Source organism: Oncorhynchus kisutch, linkage group LG5 (assembly GCF_002021735.2).
Source record: "Oncorhynchus kisutch isolate 150728-3 linkage group LG5, Okis_V2, whole genome shotgun sequence".
Lineage (NCBI taxonomy): Eukaryota > Metazoa > Chordata > Actinopteri > Salmoniformes > Salmonidae > Oncorhynchus > Oncorhynchus kisutch.
Window position 1 is genome coordinate 66,586,890 of NC_034178.2, and position 18,172 is coordinate 66,605,061.

Below are 18,172 nucleotides of genomic sequence, written 5' to 3' on the forward strand. Positions count from 1 at the left end.
TCAGACGTTTAGGTGTACGGTGTGTGTGTGTGTCTCTCACATCTATCCGACTAACGGTCCTGATGTTCCCTACACCTGCAGCTTGTGATAAGATGACAGAACCCTGTCCAGAAACAACCCTTAGTACCTAAACCAAGCACCTTTGTAGATCTGAGAGGATTAGATAAGTATAAGAAATGTGGGACAAAATCCTCCCAACCTATCCGAGGGCAAGGTAAAGCTACTGCCATACTGCTTACGCCTAGACTTATTATTGATTTAGGGAGAAGGAACTAAGGGTTGTCTCTGGACAGGGCCATAGGACTAACCACACCAAGTCAAACACCTCCACCCTGCCACCTGACAATCACTTACAGCTTAGGGCCAACTACACTATAGTTCACAAAATGCTCAGAAATTATATTAAACCGATACATAAAGTAGGCCTATACTAATTTAAATAAATGGGCAATGTCAAAGACACAAGGTGGAGTTTCAGTTTACCCCCCCCCCCCCCCCCCAGTATATTTGTGTATATTAGTTACATTTACAGTGTTTTCTTATCATACCAGAGTTTGTGTTGTTTTTCAGCCCCTTTATCATATTAATTTATTTTGAGTTTCTCAGTTAGCTGAATCACAATTGTGTATGTATGTGTGTGTTAGAAAATCCATTTGCAAATATATGGGATCGTCTCAGATATGTTTTATTAGAAAAAACATATTGCACATATCAAGCCAACTCTTTGTTAAATGAACAATACACTGCTGCCATCTATTGGTGTGACTGGAAAAATACACACAGGTGTCTAAATGTTGAGTCCCAAAAATCCTGCCTAACCATTTGCATAATTCATAATTGTACATTGGGTTGAAAATACAGTATTGTACTCTGGAGTGATATCACTTTAAAAAGTATAATAACAATAAATATTATATTGACAAAGCAGATTGATTTCATCACATTCAATTAATCATTTACAGTGATTTCAGCATTTAAATATATCAATTGATATAGCAACGCTTTCTGGAGTGCAAATTATGATAATTGTCACATCGGTCCTGAAGTCACAATTAAACAGAGAAAATAATTAGTTTTTAATCAGCAAGGTTCATCAGACCAAAGTTCAGCATATTGTTAGCTTCAGACCACGCAGCGTGTTGTGCCCCATCCATCTCTGAAGCCACTCTGTTGCCACTTGCCAGAGCATGGTTTGCTCCACCGATCGTAGCATTGCACTCTGGGCAGTTACGGCTCATCATGGCGCCTCCACAATCTCCGATGGCATAGACGTGACCGTTGGGGCAGGAGTACCAGTGGCCTTTAGGCAAACTCATGGCTGAGAGTATCATATTTCGTTCATCATCACTGATCCCCAGGCCAGAGCTTGGTAGCTTTTCAGCCAAGTCTTTCAGTGCCTGCTTTACCGAGTCCTCGTCTTGCAGAGTGAATGGCTGCATTCTCTCCAGAACCTCCCTTATGGCTGTGACCTCAGCCTGAACCTTGACCCCACGGCCTGTGTCCTTAGCCATCTTGCAGCGGGCGTTGAGCTCAGCCAAAAAGGAGAGCCTCTGTAGCTCTCTCTGCAGATCAGAAGCCTGCTGCTCCGAGAACTTCTGGTAACAATCCATCAGCCACCTCAGGAACTCTTCGACTTTCTCATCAAAGTGGAAAACTTCCGCACTTGACATGTGCTGCCTACTAATCTTCAGCAACTTGCCAACTCTCTCAAGGAAGGCCATCTTGTTTTCCGTGATCCACAGTTCCTTAGCTGTGAGGTGGGAGGCCCTTAGTTTTTTCTCGATCTGTATGTACTCCATTGGTAGATACCTTTGCAAGTCCTCCTTGTCAATCCATTGCTGCTTAAGGACCGCCTTTTGTGCCGCAATATCTGACTGTGCTCCATTAATCTTCTCCTTAACTTTCTCAATTATCGCCAGACTCCGGTTGACGTAAGCCCCGTACCGGAGATTCCTGCGGATGGGAGTGCGACACCTGGGGCACTCCTTCAACTTTACTGCGAGCTGCTCCTCGGTAGCCTGCTGGTTGTCATCCATCCCCATGTATATATCCATGGACGTGGACTCAAAGATGTGTCCGCAGTCGTCCAGCTGAATAAAGCAGGCCTCAGCATCGTCCTCCGTACCAAAGAAGATCTCCATAACATCCTCGCGGTGGCAAACACGGCACTTGTTGGGGCAGGGGTCTCCACACAGGCCGATGCAGGGGTGCCCACACTGCAAGGTTTTGGTGCAGGGCTGGGTGCAGGGTGGACGGTCACAAGGCTCATGGCAGAGTTTGCTGCAGCCCTGGTGAGGACACTGCCAGGCACAGGGCTCTATGCAGGGGGCACAGGGCTGGCCGCAGGGCTTCTTACAGGCACTGTGGATGCAGCGATTCTCACAGAGAATTGGACAGGAAGGGCAGTCACGTGTACAGGGCTCCCGACACTTGTGGGAGCAGACTAGGAGCTTATCACATCGGTGGAAACAGCCCAAGTGGAAGCGGCCCTGGTGGCATCTCTGGCAGGAACCAGGACAGGGGTGGCCACACTTCAGAATCTGTTTGCAAGGTGCCCTGCAGTCCGGCTGTACTGTAGATCTCCTATAATGACAGGGACCTTCTTGCTTGTGTCCACACTTGAGCTCCAAGGTGACTGTTGCCATGCAGGTGGTGGTGCAGGACTCCCCACACACAGTGGCACATAGATGGCCACACACCAGCATCTTCTGACAGGGCTCCTGGCACACAAACTGCTCTGGAGCCTGGTGACAGGGCACCATCTGCTTGTGCTGGCATCGCGGTACGATTTTCTCTACCCGCGTAAGGCAGTCTGTAGGGCACTTCTTGTAGCACAGAAGTTTGCATCGATGCCCCAGCTCACAGAGGACCTTCTGGCACTTCTTGTTACATGTGTACTTCTTGTGCTCTTGGTCGTACGGGTGGCAAGCACTGGAGCACACGTGACCACAGTTCAAGCGGAACTCGCAGGGCAGGTTGCAGCCTCCCTCAGGAGCATGTTTGAAGTCGTCACCGCAGAATGCTTTAATATGTCGCTCAGGGTGGTTCTGGCAGCACAGGGTCAGGGCAGGTCCCACTTGGTCTTTCTCTCGCAGTGTGTGCAGGATGTTGCTCCAAAGCTTGACTTTTCCCAACATGGCCATGTTTCCAACGCAGTAGAGACCCTTCTTAGCCCGTGACAGGGCCACACAGACGCGGTTGGGGATGTTCAAGAAGCCCACCTTCTCCTCTTTGTTACTTCGAACCAGCGACAGCAGGACAATATCATTCTCCTCTCCTTGGTATTTGTCAACAACATGAACTTTTACCCCATTGAACTCTTTGGCTGGCATGAGTTTGCGCAGACAGTGGAGTTGGCCAGTGTAAGTGGTGAGGATGGTGATCTGGGACGGCTGGTATTCCTGTAACAGGAGGTAGCGACACAACGCTACCACAAAGAAGGCCTCGTGGAGGTTCTGGCGACTCTTTCCATCCCTGATCTCCTCCTCCGGGTAGTTATGCTCCACAAAGAACATGTTGGAGAGAAGACCCTACAAGACAACAGGGAGGTGAATACAACGGTTATTGGACCGCAACTAACTTCTAAGGCCTACACATGGACTGTTTATTGTACTTTATTGATGGTTCATTGAATTGATGACATGCTGAAATGGATATTCAGTATACAGTACACTTTAAATGCACTCCTGCTAGGAGGGTAACTACCATGTAAAAAGTCTCTGAAAGCATTGACGAACCTTAATATTGTCATAGTCCATCACTGAGGGGTGGTTCTCTAGCTCAGAGTAGATGTGCGGGACCAGGAGACGGGCAATGTCTGGCCTCATGCGATGCTGTGCGGGGATAGACCCAGAGTTAGAGGATTGGTCAATGGACAATGAAGAACAAGGTTCTATGGATTGGTTTATCCATATACACTTTCCCTTTAGATTCCCCACACGTACCTGGTAGTTAAGTCTGACGTATGGAAAGTCCATCTTTATCAGCCTCTCAAACATGGACACTTCAAGATTGAAGTTCTTGGCCAGTTCGAACACTGTTGCACTGGGCCGGAGCTAGGGACACAATGAGCTACATAAGTACCCCTATAAATACCGCTGAAGCCCAAGAGAGGATGGAATGGACCACCTCATTTCAACACTTTTAGACAACATCTCCTCAACTCTATTACTTGTTGTTGAACACTGTTTTTCCAGAACCTGCCCAAAGATAAACATTTGCCGTTCGACTAAATCACATTTACAGAAATCTTGATAAATGTGCATTGGCCCTCTCAAATCAATGTAATAAAGTAAAATAAAAAGAGTACGAAAAGTATACAGTATTTGAAAATAAAAACTCACAGTTTTGCTATCCTATCTTGTTTTCCTGCTTCTTTTCAGTTGTTAATGTGTGTCTGCTTTATTTAGGGGACAAGGTAAGAATGTATGTGGGAGGGGGTGTGGGAAAGATACAAAACATTCTCAAATAATGTGAGTTATTGTACTCAGTTTGTTTCTGCCTGACTGTGTTAGATTTCAACCACTAACTTTTGATTAATAGCACTTCAAAGCCAAAGCTTTTTTTCTCATCCAAAGTGTGATCCACCTACACGAAAGTAAAGTGCACATCTCAAGAATACCAGCTTTGAATAAAAGTGGATTATATTGAACTGAGTAAAATACGTGATATTCCCAGAGTGCTTTAGCTTTTTCACTCAGAGCTAAAAGGAACAAGTCAAGTTACGTAAGACCTTATAGCTGGGTGAACTCTCCATTTAGCCCCAAGCAGAGTTGGAAGTTGATTGCAATTCAATAAGAAATTAAAATGACCATGGACTTTCAATCGACAAATGCCCAGTTTACATTAGGAGCAATTTTACATTAGGAGATATGTTCAAGTCAATTTTACATCAGGAGCAATGTTCAAGTCAATTTTACATCAGGAGCAATGTTCAAGTCAATTTTACATTAGGAGCAATGTTCAAGTCAATTTAACATTAGGAGCAATGTTCAAGTCAATTTTACATTAGAAGCAATTTTCAAATCAATTGAACATTAGGAGCAATTTTCATGTCCAATTCAATCACAGGATTTAGTGGCATAACAGTAGGGAAGTTGACCATGCCTGGCCAATGAGTGTCCAGTACCTGTTGGTGGTCTCCAATGAGAATGAGGTGCTGGCAGGCCTGGCTCAGAGTGGTGATGGTGTGGGCCTCCAGTACCTCTGCTGCCTCTTCCACGATCACTAGGCGGGGGCGCACTTCCTGCAAAGCTTTGCGCCATCTAGCAGCCCCCGTGGTCGTCATGCCGATGACCTTGGCTTCCTTCAGGACACATAAGTCCTCACGGAGACGAATCTCAGCCAGACGCTCGGCAGCATCCTGATAGTCCTGCTCTGCCTGCTGGGCTCGCATACGCAGCTCCGTCCGATAACGCCCCACCCATAACCTGCGAACACAGAGCAGCGTCAGATGAGGTCATTGGTAGCATTTGACGGTAAGGCCACTAATGGAGTCTACACACGCAGGTCATAAAACTAACAAAGTTCCTATAGAAAAGTTGTGTTTACCTGACATAACCCTGTCACAATCAAATTCTGAATATCTGAGATTCGTAGATAATGTGTAGAGCAGAATCCTTTATTACTTGTATGATTTACTGAGTCAATCCAACACGCTGGAGCTGTGACAATTTCTTTATTGCATCATCCAAAATGGATTTTTGGCTTGGCACACAACTGGGTCTTTTCCCCAGTCAGATCAAAACATGCGTCACTTAAGGTGGCACAGTCAATCGCACACCTGTGTGGTTTGTGTGGTCATGACGACTGTGCACTTTGCACAAACTAAGCACAGTTACATTGCCAGGGTGACAGAAACTTGTAGAGGTGAGGGGTTCAGTGCATGCATCTACTGAGATACATTTTCTCAGTAATTAGTTGACATAATTATGCACAATGGGAATATACGCTCTCGCAGTCTGGCGTTGCCTAGGGGATGAGAGAGACTATTACCGGTACAGTCTCCATCTGTCTGGCAGACTAAGAGTCCACACATCCTGAATGGTGTGTTCCTCATCTTCACTCATGGCTGAGCTGCTGCCCAGCTCTCTCCTAATACGATGTTTCATCTTCCTCTTCTGCACCCGCTGTATCTGCGCACACAGAGAGAGACACGTCAGACTTTTCAAATAACATTAACTATTCCTTTAACCCAGCACCTGTCTTTCTACCATACTCCTGAGCTAAATACTGTGAAAATGAAGCAGGTGATTGTCATTTTAAATCAATAAGCAGCTAAATTAGTTTGTGATTCACATATTGTATGATGCAATGTATTTTGGCTATATTGTTATACAATAAGTTTGGATCAAGGCACGTTGTAGGTTCTCACCTCCCAGCCTTCTTCACTCTGCTCTGCATGTATCAGAGTGTTCTCCAGGTTCATGGCCAGCATCATTTCCGCCATATCCCTGACTGTCTCCTCCATCTTTCTTCGATCATCATCGTGACTTTGATGCATGTCTGAGACTTCTACAAAGCGTTCCATCTGGATCAGGTCTGCCTCCTCCGCTATCTCGATCAGGTCCTCCTCCTCCTCCTCATCTTCGTCCATTTCCCCATCTATCACAAAACAGAGAGGGTAAAATGGGTGAGGAGTTTCTAACTTCTATTCCTAGTACTTCTCTCAACAGTCACTTTAATAATGTTTACATATTTTGCATTACTCATCTCATATGTATTTACTGTATTCTATCCTATTCTACTGTTTCTTAGTCAATGCCACTCTGACATTTCTAACCCAAATATTTATAGATTCTTAATTCTATTCCTTTACTTTATATTTGTGTGTATTGTGTGTATTGTTGTGAAATTGTTAGATATTACTTGTCAGATATTACTGCACCGTCGGAGCTAGAAGCATTTCGCTACACCCACAATAACATCTGCTGAACACGTGTGTGTGACAAATAACATTTGATTCGATGAACTCTGAACTCTGCTACACCCAATATAGTTTCAGGATCAAGGGGAGTTTTAAAGAAAACATAAAAGAGTTCAATAGATACAGCAGACTACTAGCTAGCTATGTGAACTACAGCCATAATATATTCACAAGCAATGTTGACAAATACAAGGCCACAAGGAGAAGCACTTTTTTTAACTCTGCATTGTTGGGAAAGGGCTCATAAAGTAAACATTTCACAGTAAAGTCTAGACCTGTTGTATTCAGAGCATTTGACAAATACAATTTGATTTTGATTTGCTCTGCACCTGTTCCAGTTGTTATGTCTGTCTGATCATGTTGTGTCTCGTCTACTGTGACGATTATGCAATTTTGGGTAACAATGAATTGTCAAGCACGGTTATTATTATATAATTATTTTAAACAAACTGCTTATAATGCATTATAACCTATCTTTGAAAACAAGTTACAATATACTGTACCTAATGAATACAACACAGCTTTGGGGACACCCCTGTCGCTTGGAACGTTTGGGAATTACGCTTCTCCTCCTGACCGTGCCGTTCTGTTCATATAATGATTACCAACTTCATGTAAAAAATTAAATTAAAAAATTAACTGCTATTGGGTAAACTATATCTACTTAAATATAAAGGTGTATCCCCCTTCTACTGAAGATAATGTAGTAAGAAGATTATGACAATAATTGTTTTAAAGTTCAGGGTTATTGTCCATAATTGTCAGTTACGAGATGATACAATAACTGTTCCAGCCCTATGTCTTCGTTCAGTGGTACTGCAGTGGCTTCTCACCTGCATTGTCATTTTGAGGATGTGGTGTCCTCTGCTGGAAGGCAGTGGAACCTAACCCCAGCCACTCCATTATCATAGATGGCTTCTTCCCACCATAGCTCTCAAAACCATCCAGTGCCTGAGGAAAAGTACATATCAAGAGTAAGTATTGTCTCCACTCAGGTCAATAGCAGATTATCACAGATCGTATCATAAAGCATTTCTGGGAATGTCTATTTTGTTTACATGAATCTTAAGCCTTGAATAAGCAGTAGGGGTTATCGTCCTCATTGTAGTTATCCTATATGACATCATCATAGTTCTAGAAGTAGCAGAGGTGGTGGAACTATGAGTTATAGTCATAGCAGTAGTCACCACTTTATATTTGACAGTGGTATCAACGACTCACAGGCTGGAGGGACAGGCTATCCCAGTGCTCCTCTGAGATGAACCTTTGAAGGAACTGTTCCCTCAGAACGCCTCGCAGACTGCACTCCAGCTGCACAGACTGAGTCTGGATCTTAGTCTCTTCGGTCCGCAGTGCATCATAGATCTGAGAGGAAACAATATTCTGAGCATCAGTGTGTGGTATCGTTTCCCTAAATGACTATTTCCCCAAAACATATCCAACCTGGTTGTTACATTCCTGACACATACGGAAGCTGAGCTACATTGACTTCAATAGGAGTGCTCATTTACATTTTAAGACTATTTTTCAAATTTTAGCGTAACTTTCAGGTTTCCCACACTAACTCTCACCTCACTGTTGGCACGGCGAAGATGTTGTGGTAGTCTGCGGCGGAAGTCATGGGACCTTTTCAGCTCCCCCAGAGTGAAACGCTTCAGGGCCTCACTGTTGCTTCGCCCACCCACTCTTACAATACCGTCTGGTAAAAACTTGTGGATGCCTTTGGTGCACAATGTTAAACAAATGAACTTGTGGATTTGGTGCACAATGTTAAACAAATGAACTTGTGGATGCCTATGGTGCACAATGTTAAACAAATGAAATGGAGAATGCCTATGGTGCACAATGTTAAACTGATGAACTTGTGGATGCCTATGGTGCACAATGTTAAACAAATGAACTGGAGAATGCCTATGGTGCACAATGTTAAACAAATGAACTTGTGGATGGCTATGGTGCACAATGTTAAATAAATGAACTTGTGCATGCCTATGGTGCATGTTAAACAAATGAAAAAGCTGCTGATACATGTGATGACTAAAGTGCCCTTCAGAATTATATCTGGTAAAACACAAATCATGACATTTTCAAGAATGGCTTGAGGTTGAAAATAACGGAAGCAAAAGTAGTGTGGGACAATCATGCATTCATATACCATACATCCATAGTTCAGTATGTCGGGGAGCAGGAGCCCTACCTTCCAGGAACTGGTCTAGAGCGTGGTTGGTATAACAAACCACCAGCATTGGGGAGGAGTCAAAGACACCTTTCCACACCTCCTGATTGGTCAAAAGAGCTTGGGCGATCTTTAGTCCTGTGTAGGTCTTCCCTGAGATTATGAGTAAGGAGAGAAAACGAACGTCCAAAAGTATTATACTCCTGCAAGTCCACCAACACATGAAGCAGTATGGCATACCAATATCAAACTTTCAGCCTAGAAATTGTACATGTACACTACCATTCAAACGTTTACAGTCACTTCGAAAAGTCCTTGTTTTTGAAAGAAAAGCACATTTTGTCCATTAAAATAACATCAAATTGATTAGAAATACAATGTAGACATTGTTAATGTTGTAAATGACTATTGCAGCTGGAAACACCAGATATTTTATGGAATATCTACATAGGAGTACAGAGGCTCATTATCAGCAACCATCACTCCTGTGTTCCAATGGCATGTTGTGTTAGCTAATCCAAGTTTATCATTTTAAAAGGCTAATTGATCATTAGAAATCCCTTTTGCAATTATGTTAGCACAGCTGAAAACTGTTGTTCAGATTAAAGAAGCAATAAAAATGGATGATCTCGTACAAAGCTGTGTACTACTCCCTTCACAGAACACCGCGAACTGCCTCTAACCAGAATAGAAAGAGGAGTGGGAGACCCTGTGCACAACTGAGCAAGAGGATAAGTACATTAGAGTGTCTAGTTTGAGAAACAGATGCCTCACAAGTCCTTAACTGGCAGCTTCATTAAATAGTACCAGCAAAACACCAGTCTCAACGTCAACAGTGAAGAAGCAACTCCGGGATGCTGGCCAGTTAAGGACTTGTGAGGCGTCTGTTTCTCAAACTAGACACTCTAATGTACTTGTCCTCTTGCTCAGCTGTGCACCGGGGCCTCCCACTCTTCTTTCTATTCTGGTTAGAGCCAGTTTGCCCTGTTCTGTGAAGGGAGTAGTACACAGCATTGTACGAGATCTTCAGTTTCTTGGAAATTTCTCGCATAGAATAGCCTTCAATTCTCAGAACAAGAATAGACTGACGAGTTTCAGAAGAAAGTTCTTTGTTTCTGGCCCTTTTGAGCCTGTAATCGATCTCACAAATGCTGATGCTCCAGATACTCAACTAGTCTAAAGGAGACCACTTCTATTGCTTCTTTAATCAGTACAACAGTTTTCAGCTGTGCTAACATAATTGCAAAAGGGTTTTCTAATGATCAATTAGACTTTTAAAATTATAAACTTGGATTAACTAACACAACGTGCCATTGGAACACAGGAGTGGATGCTGATAATGAAACTCTGTACACCGATGTACAGTTGAAGTCGGAAGTTTAAATACACTTAGGATGGAGTCATTAAAACTCGTTTTTCAACCACTCCACAAATTTCTCGTAAACAAACTATAGTTTTGGCAAGTCGGTTAGGACATCTACCTTGTTGGAAAAATTACTTGTGTCACGCACAATTGTTTACAGACAGATTATTTCACTTACAATTCACTGTATCACAACTCCAGTGGGTCAGAAGTTTACATACACTAAGTTGACTGTGCCTTTAAACAGCTTGGAAAATTCCAGAAAATGATGTCATGGATTGAGAAGATTCTGATCGGCGAATTGACATAATTTGAGTCAATTGGAGGTGAACCTGTGGATGTATTTCAAGGCCTACCTTCAAACTCAGTGCCTCTTTGCTTGACGTCATGGGAAAATCTAAAGAAATCAGCCAAGACCTCAGAAAAGACATCCACAAGTCTGGTTCATCCTTGGGAGCAAGTTCCAAACACCTTAAGGTATCACGTTTATCTGTACAAACAATAGTACGCAAGTATAAACACCATGGGACCACACTGCCGTCATACCGCTCCGGAGGGAAACGCGTTCTGTCTCCTAGAGATGAACGTACTTTGGAGCGAAAAGTGCAAATCAATCCCAGAACAACAGCAAAGGGCCAAGTGAAGATGCTGGAGAAAACAGAACAAAAGTATCTATATCCACAATAAAACGAGTCCTATATCGACATAACCTGAAAGGCCGCTCAGCAAGGAAGAATCCACTGCTCCAAAACCGCCATAAAAAAAGCCAGACTACGGTTTGCGGTTTGAGAAATGTCCTTTGGTCTGATGAAACAAAAATAGAACTGTTTGGCCATAATGACCATCGTTATGTTTGGAGGAAAAAGGGGGAGGCTTGCAAGCCGAAGAACACCATCCCAACCATGAAGCACGAAGATGGCAGCATCATGTTGTGGGGTGCTTTGCTGCAGGAGGGACTGCTGCACTTCACAAAATAGATGGCGTCATAAGGAAGGACACTTATATGGATAATTATTGTGGGAAGCTTGTAATCCACAAGCTTCCCACAATAAGATGGGTGAATTTTGGCCCATTCCTCCTGACAGAGTTGGTGTAACGGAGTCAGGTTTGTAGGCCTCCTTGCTCGCACACAATTTTTCAGTTCTGCCCACAAATTTTCAATAGGATTGAGGTCAGGGCTTTGTGATGGCCATTCCAATACCTTTAATTTGTTGTGCTTAAAGCCATTTTGACACAACTTTGGAAGTATGCTTTGGGTCATTGTCCATTTGGAAGACCCATTTGCGACCAAGCTTTAACTTCCTGACTGATGTCTTGAGATTTTGCTTCAATATATCCACATAATTGTCCTTCCTCATGTTGCCATCTATTTTGTGAAGTGCACCAGTCCCCGCTGCAGCAAAGCACCCTCATAATGCTGCTACCCCCGTGCTTCAGGGTTGGGATGGTGATCTTCGGCTTGCAAGCCTCCCCCTTTTTCCTCCAAACATAACAATGGTCATTATGGCCAAACAGTTCTATTTTGTTTCATCAGACCAGAGGACATTTCTCCAAAAAGTACGATCTTTGTCCCCATGTGCAGTTGCAAACCGTAGTCTGACTTTTTTATGGCGATTTGGGAGCAGTGGCTTCTTCCTTGCTGAGCGGCCTTTCAGGTAATGTCGATATAGGACTCGTTTTACTGTGGATATAGATACTTTTGTACCTGTTTTCTCCAGCATCTTCACAAGGTCCTTTACTGTTGTTCTGGGATTGATTTGCACTTCTCACACCAAAGTACGTTCATCTCTAGGAGACAGAACACGTCTCCTTCCTGAGCGGTATGACGGCTGCGTGGTCCCATGGGGTTTAAACGTATGTACTATTGTTTGTACAGATGAACGTGGTACCTTCAGGCGTTTGGAAATTGCTCCCAAGGACGAACCAGACTTGTGGAGGTCTACAATTGTTTTTCTGAAGTCTTGGCTGATTTCTTTTGATTTTCCCATGATGTCAAGCAAAAAGGCACTGACTTTGAAGGTAGGACTTAAAATACATTCACAGGTAACCCTCCAATTGACTCAACTTATGTAAATTAGCCTATCAGAATCTCTAAAAGCCATGACATCATTTTCTGGAATTTTCCAAGCTGTTTTAAGGCACAGTCAACTTAGTGTATGTAAACTTCTGACCCACTGGAATTGTGATACAGTGAATTGTAAGTGAAATAATCTGTCTGTAAACAATTGTTGGAAAAATTACTTGTGTCATGCACAAAGTAGTTGTCCTAACCGACTTGCCAAAACTATAGTTTGTTAACAAGAAATTTGTGGAGTGGTTGAAAAACAAGTTTTAATGACTCCAACCTAAGTGTTTGGAAACTTTTCACTTGAACTGTATTCCATAACAAATCTGCCATTTCCAGCTACAATAGTCATTTACAACATTAACAATGTCTGCACTGTAATTCTGATCAATTTGATGTTATTTTAATGGACAAAAAATGTGCTTTTCTTTCAAAAACAAGGACGTTTCTAAGTGACCCCAAACTTTTGAACGGTAGTGTACATAAACATGATCTAATTCAATATGTATAATTTGTTCTATATGTATTCCACCTGTGCCTGGGGGTCCCTGGATGATTGCCAGCTCCTTGGTGAGGGCGAGCTGAAGTGCTCTCATCTGGGACTCGTCCAATCCCAGCTGCTCCATGGGGGGCCAGGCTTCAGGATCCAGGGTGTGGAAGCGGCTGCTCTTAAACTCAGGCACCGCAATAGCAGACAGGTCATATGTATCCCCCATTGGCAGGTAGGCAGGAGGGTGGACCTCTGAGCTACATTCCACTATATACCTGCAATTTACATGTTGTCATGAATAAAAAATAAAAAATGTTGTTAGTCAGAAAGTTCTCATTCTTCATTACAATAATTGATATGCAGTAAATGTTCTGCTAAATATCATCTAGCAGCTGGTGGAAGAGGTAAGTCACCCACAAACCATGTTAAACACGTTAAGATCAGAAGTATGGAACTGTATGAACGCAATCTGCGACTCTCAATATCAGAAAAACATGGTGGAACAAAAATATTTAGCCGACTCTCTCTCATAGCATCAACACCACCGGTGCGACAGCCAGTACATACGTAGGGCTGACTAATGATTGAATTCAACAACGACAGACAGTACACCGACCTCTGGAAGGGCAGATCCTCTACTTCCAGCTCCTGCAGCCCCTCGAGGACGTAGCGGTAGGCCTCAAAGTAGGCGGTTGTCTCCACCATGAGGAAGGACTGGTGGGCCTCCACTCCGGCTAGGGCTCGCCTGCTCTCCGTTGAGAAAATGATCTGGACAAAGCCCTTCTCTAGCTCCTTGGGGTCCCGGTCCGACACAGTGGCAAACAGGAAAGTCTCAAAGTTGTCACTGGACATGCAGACCAGGGACCCATATATCAGCCGCTTGGAGTTCTGCCAGCGGACAAACTGTGTGGGACAGAGAATAACATGAACATATATTGAATGTACTCTACTACACGATGTTGGCAAGTCTTGGTAAATTATATTTCTTCTGTTCAAATACTCAATAGAACTGACTGACCTTAAGAGGTTTGGAGTCAAACTGGACCTTATAGGCCAAACCAGACCGGGTGCACATTGGAACCACCAGTCGCGTGTCAAAGTACACTGTGATGTCATCGAAGCGCTTCTTCCTCAAAGGGACGTCTTTATTGCCCAGGTCCTGCTGGCTCTGAAGCAGCTTCTTGATGCCCTCTCGAAGAGGTCTCACAAAGTCCTCTCGCATGAGCCGGAAGTGCGTGTCCAGGTACAGCAGTCCGCTGGCATAGCGTTTCAAGATGAGGTTGGGCCTGAGGAAGGGCCTCTGTTCCTGGTGGAACTCCTCGGGGGTGGGGTAGATGGACAAGGTCCTGAAGTCGGCCTCCCCAGGTGGGGCATCCTCCTGGGGGGTGATGAAGGAGTAGTTGTCCGACTTTAGGGTGCCCTCCCTGGCTCTCTCCTGGAGGTGCTCCACCAGGACCTGGATCTTCTCCAGGTTCTCCTCCGTCTGCTCCAGGACATCCACCCCCACAGCTCGCAGGCTGTTGATGACTGGTCTGAAGAGGGCCACTATCATGGACACGGCCTGGGTCGAGCTAGCCGGGAATATCCTGAGCACCTCAGCGAGAAGGGTCATGATGTTGTCCAAGTGCTGGGGGTACTGTTCCCGGCGAGTGAGGTCGAACTCTGACCCCATTCCCATCACATAATGGGGCAGGATGGTTCGGAGGAATCCAGAATGCTTGATTAAGCCAGCCAAGTGCTGTATAGTTTGACGGTCAGTTTTGGACAAGAAGGCCTTGCAGAGGACTTGGCAGAGGAGCTGAACGAGGTCCTTTCGCATCTCTCGTTCGTCGAGTAGAGCTTGCAGTCCATAACTGGAGGCAAGAGTAATGGCTATTTCTGAAGGTTCTTTCCCTGAGAGCTCCTCCAACGTTTTGTACCCCATTGGACGAACATGAGGAGCGCCACCATCTGCAGCTCTTCCTCTCCCTCCCCCTCTCTCTCCATCTCTTCCTCTCCCTCCTCCTCTCCCTCCTCCTCTGCCTTCTCCTCTGCCTCCCATTCTTTCTCCTCCTCCTCCTCCCCAACCCCTCGCACCCTCCCCTCCTATTCCTCTTCCTCCCCTACCCCTCGCACCCTCCCCTCCTCTTTCTCCCCAACCCCTCGCACCCTCCCCTCCTCCTCTGCCTTCCACTCTTTCTCCTCCTCCTCTTCCTGCCCAACCCCTCGCACCCTCCCTTCCTCTTCCTCCCCTGGCATCTCGCGCTCTCCTATCCTCCCTTGGGTTCCCCCCATTAACATCTCTCCTCTCTCCCCTGGCCCCCCTACCTCTTCCCCCTCGGTTGGCTATCCCTTCCTCTTCTCTCTGACCAGCCTCAGCACCTGAGAGGCAAACAGGGAAATATATATCAATATAATGAAGGAAATGCCAATCATGTCTTACTTATACAAAATTCAACATTAATCTCCTTACCTATTCTGTGATGGACATGGTTGGCTCCTCTACCTCTCCTGCCCCGGTTTGGGTTTTCCATTCAGGCTGAATTACTATTGGTCCACTAGAACAAGAAATGAAACCCAGCCAAACACATATTGAATGTTTATAACAATGGCATTAATCAATTTGTTTAAAGTTATTCCAAAACAGAGGCAAACTTAATCTTGATGCATGACTATTGTACATTGTGGTGGATGCCGTGCGACATCTATTGGACACAGACAATTATTACGTGGACATTTTTTATAAATGTTTTATTATGCGGAAATAGTGTTGGTTTCATTTCTACTGAAATTATGTCACTTGGATACAGTGAATACATTATATATATATATATGGCTGATACAATCAATGTATCGAAATCAATCTGGATCCTTCGAAACCAAGGGTGAATATTTCATCCCAAAATGTCAGTGTTTTAGGACAGTCATGGAATGATGTAAATGAATCATTTATATTTTATTCCGGATCTGCAGCTACTCTTCCTAAGGGTCCAATCACAATTACATACAATAAAACAACTATAACATATATACAATACAAACTCAATAACACAGAAAATATAACAATATTAAAATGTGTGTAGAGTGCGTGTGTTAGCGAATGCCCTGTGTGCCTGTGTTTGTCTCTTCACAATCCGCGCTGATCCATAACGTGTAGTTTTATCCGTTTTTAAAAATCTGATTCTTCTGCTTGACAGTTCCAAATAGCTATGGCGCTATGTAGTACTGTGCGTTTCCCGTTGTCTGTTCTGGATTTGGGGACTGTGAAGAGACGTCTGGTGGCATGTATTGGTGTGGGTATGTATGGACGTCTGAGCTGTGCGCTAGTCGCAGATAGGTCAATGATTTAAACATGTCAGTACCTCTCACAAAGACACATTTTGAAACAAGGAAAACGATTTGAACTGTTCCAAAAGTGTATAAACCAAGCAGTGTGACTGACGTGACATCTTATCCAGAATTGTATTTACTTGACGAAATAGGGTGTTCATATGTGATACATTTTTATTCTACATAGTAAAATAGAATTGCTTACCTTTGCTGAACGTGTGAATATTTTTGATGGGATTTAGGGTCCAATTGCAGATTACATCAAACTTTTAAATAAGCGTATTTCTGTAGTCCTTGTTGTCTGGTTGACAGTAATGATTCGCTCTGTTACTGTCCTCGTCTCTGCGGATCAGTTTTGGGGAATTCCGCGAGCTGCTCTTTAAACAGGCCCAGGCCTGTTCGCTGTCAGTTTCGCTTTCCAAGATGTTACATAGTGCAAGTGAGTCAGAAATGAAACTACACGCCCTGTTGTTTGTAAAAATATGTTGACAATACTTTAGAGTGATCTGCTGGCGTTTACGCTTTCCAAATGATACGAAGTGCAAGTGAGTCAGAAATGAAACTACACGCCCTACTTGTTGGTACAATATTTTAGAGTGATCATTTTCATGTTTACGAAAATACATATTGAGCAATAATAAGGTGCTCTTTTTTGTCAGTATGGCTAATCATAAACACTTGGGATGTTAAAATATATACATAACGCTGCACTGGCTCGCTCTCTCTGTTGTAGCAATTGAGCAGTTGTGCAAAGTTTAAGAAGCACTTTCAAGTATTTTGACTTAAGTAGTTTGTGTATCTGTACAATTTATATTATTGGCAACTTTTACTTCACTACATTCCTAAAGAAAATAATGTACTTTTTACCTGACACCCCAAAGTACTGAATGCTTACTTAGCAGGACAGGAAAATTGCCAAATTCACACACTTATCAAGAGAACCTCCCTGGTCATCCCTACCACCTCAGTCTGCCAGATCAAACTAAACACATGATTTGTTTGTTAATTATGTCTAAGTGTTGGAGAGTGACCTGGCTTTCCACACAAAAAAAACATGAAAACTATTATCTGGTTTGCATTATAAAAGGGTTGAAATTACTTAAGTATATTTTAGCAAATTACATTTACTTTTGATACTTAAGTATATTTAAAACCAAATACTTCTACTCAAGTAGAATTTTACTGGGTGACTCACTTTTACTTGAGTCATTTTCTATTAAGATACCTTTACTTTTACTTTTAAGTACAACAATTGGGTACTTTTTCCACCACTGCAATGGAGTAGGGGCTAGCGACTGAATGAGTAGGTATTCTACAACTTTTGACTGGTAGTGTATATTGAGCAACACAAAAGGTGCTCTTTTTTGTCAGTATGGCTAATCATAAACACTTGGGAACATAAGATACCGCTGCACTGCCTATGTACAGTTGAAGTCGGAAGTTTACATACACTTAGGTTGCAGTCATTAAAACTCATTTCTCAACCACCCCACAAGTATCTTGTTAACAAACTAGTTTTGGCAATTCAGTTAGGACATCTACTTTGTGCATGACACAAGTCAGTCATTTATCTAAAAATTATTTATAGACAGATTATTTCACATATAATTCACTTTATCACAATTCCAGTGGGTCAGAAGTTTACATACACTAAGTTGACTATACCTTTAAACAGCTTGGAAAATTCCAGAAAAGTATGTTAATTAGCCTGAGTCAATTGGAGGTGTACCTGTGGATGTATTTCAAGGCCTACCTTCAAACTCAGTGCCTCTTTGCTTGACATCATGGGCAAATCAAAAGAAATCAGCCAAGACATCAGAAGAAAAAAAATGTAGACCTACACA

The 18,172-nt window shown here is 43.3% G+C and overlaps 1 protein-coding gene and 1 long non-coding RNA gene across 2 annotated transcripts; both read right to left on the bottom strand.

The window, feature by feature from the left end:
- Positions 1-664: 664 nt before the first annotated feature.
- On the bottom strand, positions 665-15,075 carry znfx1 (zinc finger, NFX1-type containing 1). Its single transcript, XM_020483951.2, has 13 exons — positions 14,038-15,075; positions 13,636-13,922; positions 13,062-13,294; positions 9,123-9,254; positions 8,497-8,645; positions 8,147-8,290; positions 7,759-7,876; positions 6,374-6,603; positions 5,995-6,134; positions 5,129-5,429; positions 3,945-4,055; positions 3,738-3,833; positions 665-3,530 (listed from the first exon to the last, which is right to left on the bottom strand). The coding sequence occupies exons 1-13, from the start codon at positions 15,058-15,060 to the stop codon at positions 1,077-1,079; spliced, it is 5,418 nt and encodes a 1,805-aa protein (XP_020339540.2). The 5' UTR covers positions 15,061-15,075; the 3' UTR covers positions 665-1,076.
- Positions 15,076-15,154: 79 nt separating this feature from the next.
- Positions 15,155-17,009, bottom strand: LOC109891436 (uncharacterized). The gene is made up of 3 exons (XR_002255528.2): positions 16,534-17,009; positions 15,472-15,556; positions 15,155-15,380 (listed from the first exon to the last, which is right to left on the bottom strand). It is a non-coding gene; the product is annotated as an uncharacterized LOC109891436 (long non-coding RNA).
- Between the last annotated feature and the right edge of the window lie 1,163 nt (positions 17,010-18,172).